We start from the raw sequence: 1,964 nt of genomic DNA on the forward strand, positions 1-1,964 counted from the left end.
TAATTAACAAAAACAATAAACATAACATTTTTTTATTTCTAATGCAGCTTTAATTTCTAATACAGAAAACAGTGATAGATATTATACACATAAACCAAAGCTCTTTGCAGCCCTCAGTGTATCATAAGATTTGAGAACCACTGATTTAGAGCTAAGGAAAACAAATTCTGAGTAAAAGGGACATGAGATTTGAATCATAGATCCATCCCTTACTAGTGGAGATCTTGGCAAATTACTCAACTGCCCAAGCCTTATTTTCTCATAAATGAAAGAGATATACGGTGATAATAATACTTACCTCTTAGAGTTGGTGTGAGGATCCAGTAGATACAGGGAAGGCATTTAACTTAATACCTGACCCAAAGTAAGTGTTGGTAAATTTTTTTTTTTAACTATCATTGTTGTTATGTGATCATCACTAAAACCGCTATTGACTGATTACAGAAACATAGATAACAATAATTTAAGCGTCTTAAAATATATGCTTATCTTTTCAGGATGGAACACCACTGCAGGCATTTGTAGCCGAAGTTGCAGAACAAATAGTTGGCATTGCAGTGATCAGAAATGAAATGGTAAATTGTGAAACGGACATTGATTTCCTTGATTGTGCCTTGTTATATCATGAATTAGCACACAATGCCTCTTTTGTTTTATTTTTATCTATTTCATGTGAATTCCTTCTTTTTCTGAAGGATATCGTCATAATCTGTCCCCATCCCTCGGAAGCCGTTCAAATTTCCATTTTTTTGCAGTTCAAAATGTTTCTTGTTACAAGAATACGTGAAAAGATTCTCATTCTAAAAATTCACATTAACCTTCCACCATCAAAAAAACAAAAATCTCACTGCTCTCCCCAAAGGATTGCTACTATCAGTTAGGCATTTATCCTTTCCATCATTTTTCTGTGCACTTAATTGCATGTTTTGTGTGTGCGTGTGTGCATGTGTGTGTGTACATGTATTGTCCAGTGGACATGTCATTTTATTTTTCTCCCAGTGCACAGCCAGTTATTCCAAAGCATTTATTTCTGAGTAGTCCATTCTTTCCCTACCGATTTAAGATGCTGCTTTTACATTTATTAAATTTCCATATGCCCGTGTCTATTTTCAAACTCTATTATGTTCCATGGATTTATTTTTTGATACCTATTGCATTATCATATCTGGGAGGGGGGGAGTCTTCACTCACTTGTCTTCTTTTTTCTAAATTGTTAAAATTTTTCTTGGATATTTCCTCTTCCACATAAACCTTGTAATACTTACTGTGAATTTATTTGCACCTATGTGGATTTTATAGAACAATTTAGGCAGAATTGACAGTGTTAAAATATGAAGGTTTCCATTGTAGAAACATGGCTTTCGGTGTTGTTGTTATTGTTTAACTCTTTGGTTTCTTTAGGAAGAGTTTTTACTTCTTTCATGAGTGTTTTCCTGCCATGTTTTGTGCCATAGAGTTTTTCGTTAGCCCTGCAGGTCTACTCTCCATAAAGCCACCTCCAATTATCCTAATTCGAACATACCATCTGTTTCCTGATGAGACCCTGATCCTATATAGTTCTGGAAATTTATTGTTTATTTCTACATGTTTTATGATTTTTCTTGGTATTGTGAATAGACATTTTTTCTCATACTTCAAAAAGTTTATTTTTGCATATGGGGAAAATACCAATTTTTGTATTCTGACCTTATATCCAGTCACCTTCCTGAAGTCTCTTAGTAGCTCTGAGAGTTTCAATTGATTCTCTTTTTTGGCACAACATCACTTCCACCATATCCTCTTGGTCAGAGCAGGTAGAGGACATGCTCAGGCTCAAGGGTGGGGAACAGACGCCACTTCTCCACAGGGGTGTGGCAAGGTCACTCTGCAAAAGAGGACATGGGAAGGGAGATACTGTCCTGGTGGCCTTCTTTGGGGTCTTTAGGGAATAGAACCTGCCATACATTCCTTTTTTTTTTTTTTTT

The 1,964-nt window shown here is 35.5% G+C and overlaps 1 protein-coding gene across 1 annotated transcript in view; it reads left to right on the forward strand.

Moving 5' to 3' along the window:
* CFAP61 (cilia and flagella associated protein 61) overlaps nt 1-1,964 on the forward strand; it is a 255,956-nt gene that overhangs the window by 103,943 nt on the left and 150,049 nt on the right. The window contains exon 14 of the mRNA XM_012657219.1: nt 498-575. Within this exon, the coding sequence (XP_012512673.1) occupies nt 498-575 (78 nt within the window). The remainder of the gene's footprint in view (nt 1-497; nt 576-1,964) is intronic.

This window comes from Propithecus coquereli, unplaced genomic scaffold, assembly GCF_000956105.1.
Source record: "Propithecus coquereli isolate 6110/MARCELLA unplaced genomic scaffold, Pcoq_1.0 Scaffold533, whole genome shotgun sequence".
NCBI lineage: Eukaryota > Metazoa > Chordata > Mammalia > Primates > Indriidae > Propithecus > Propithecus coquereli.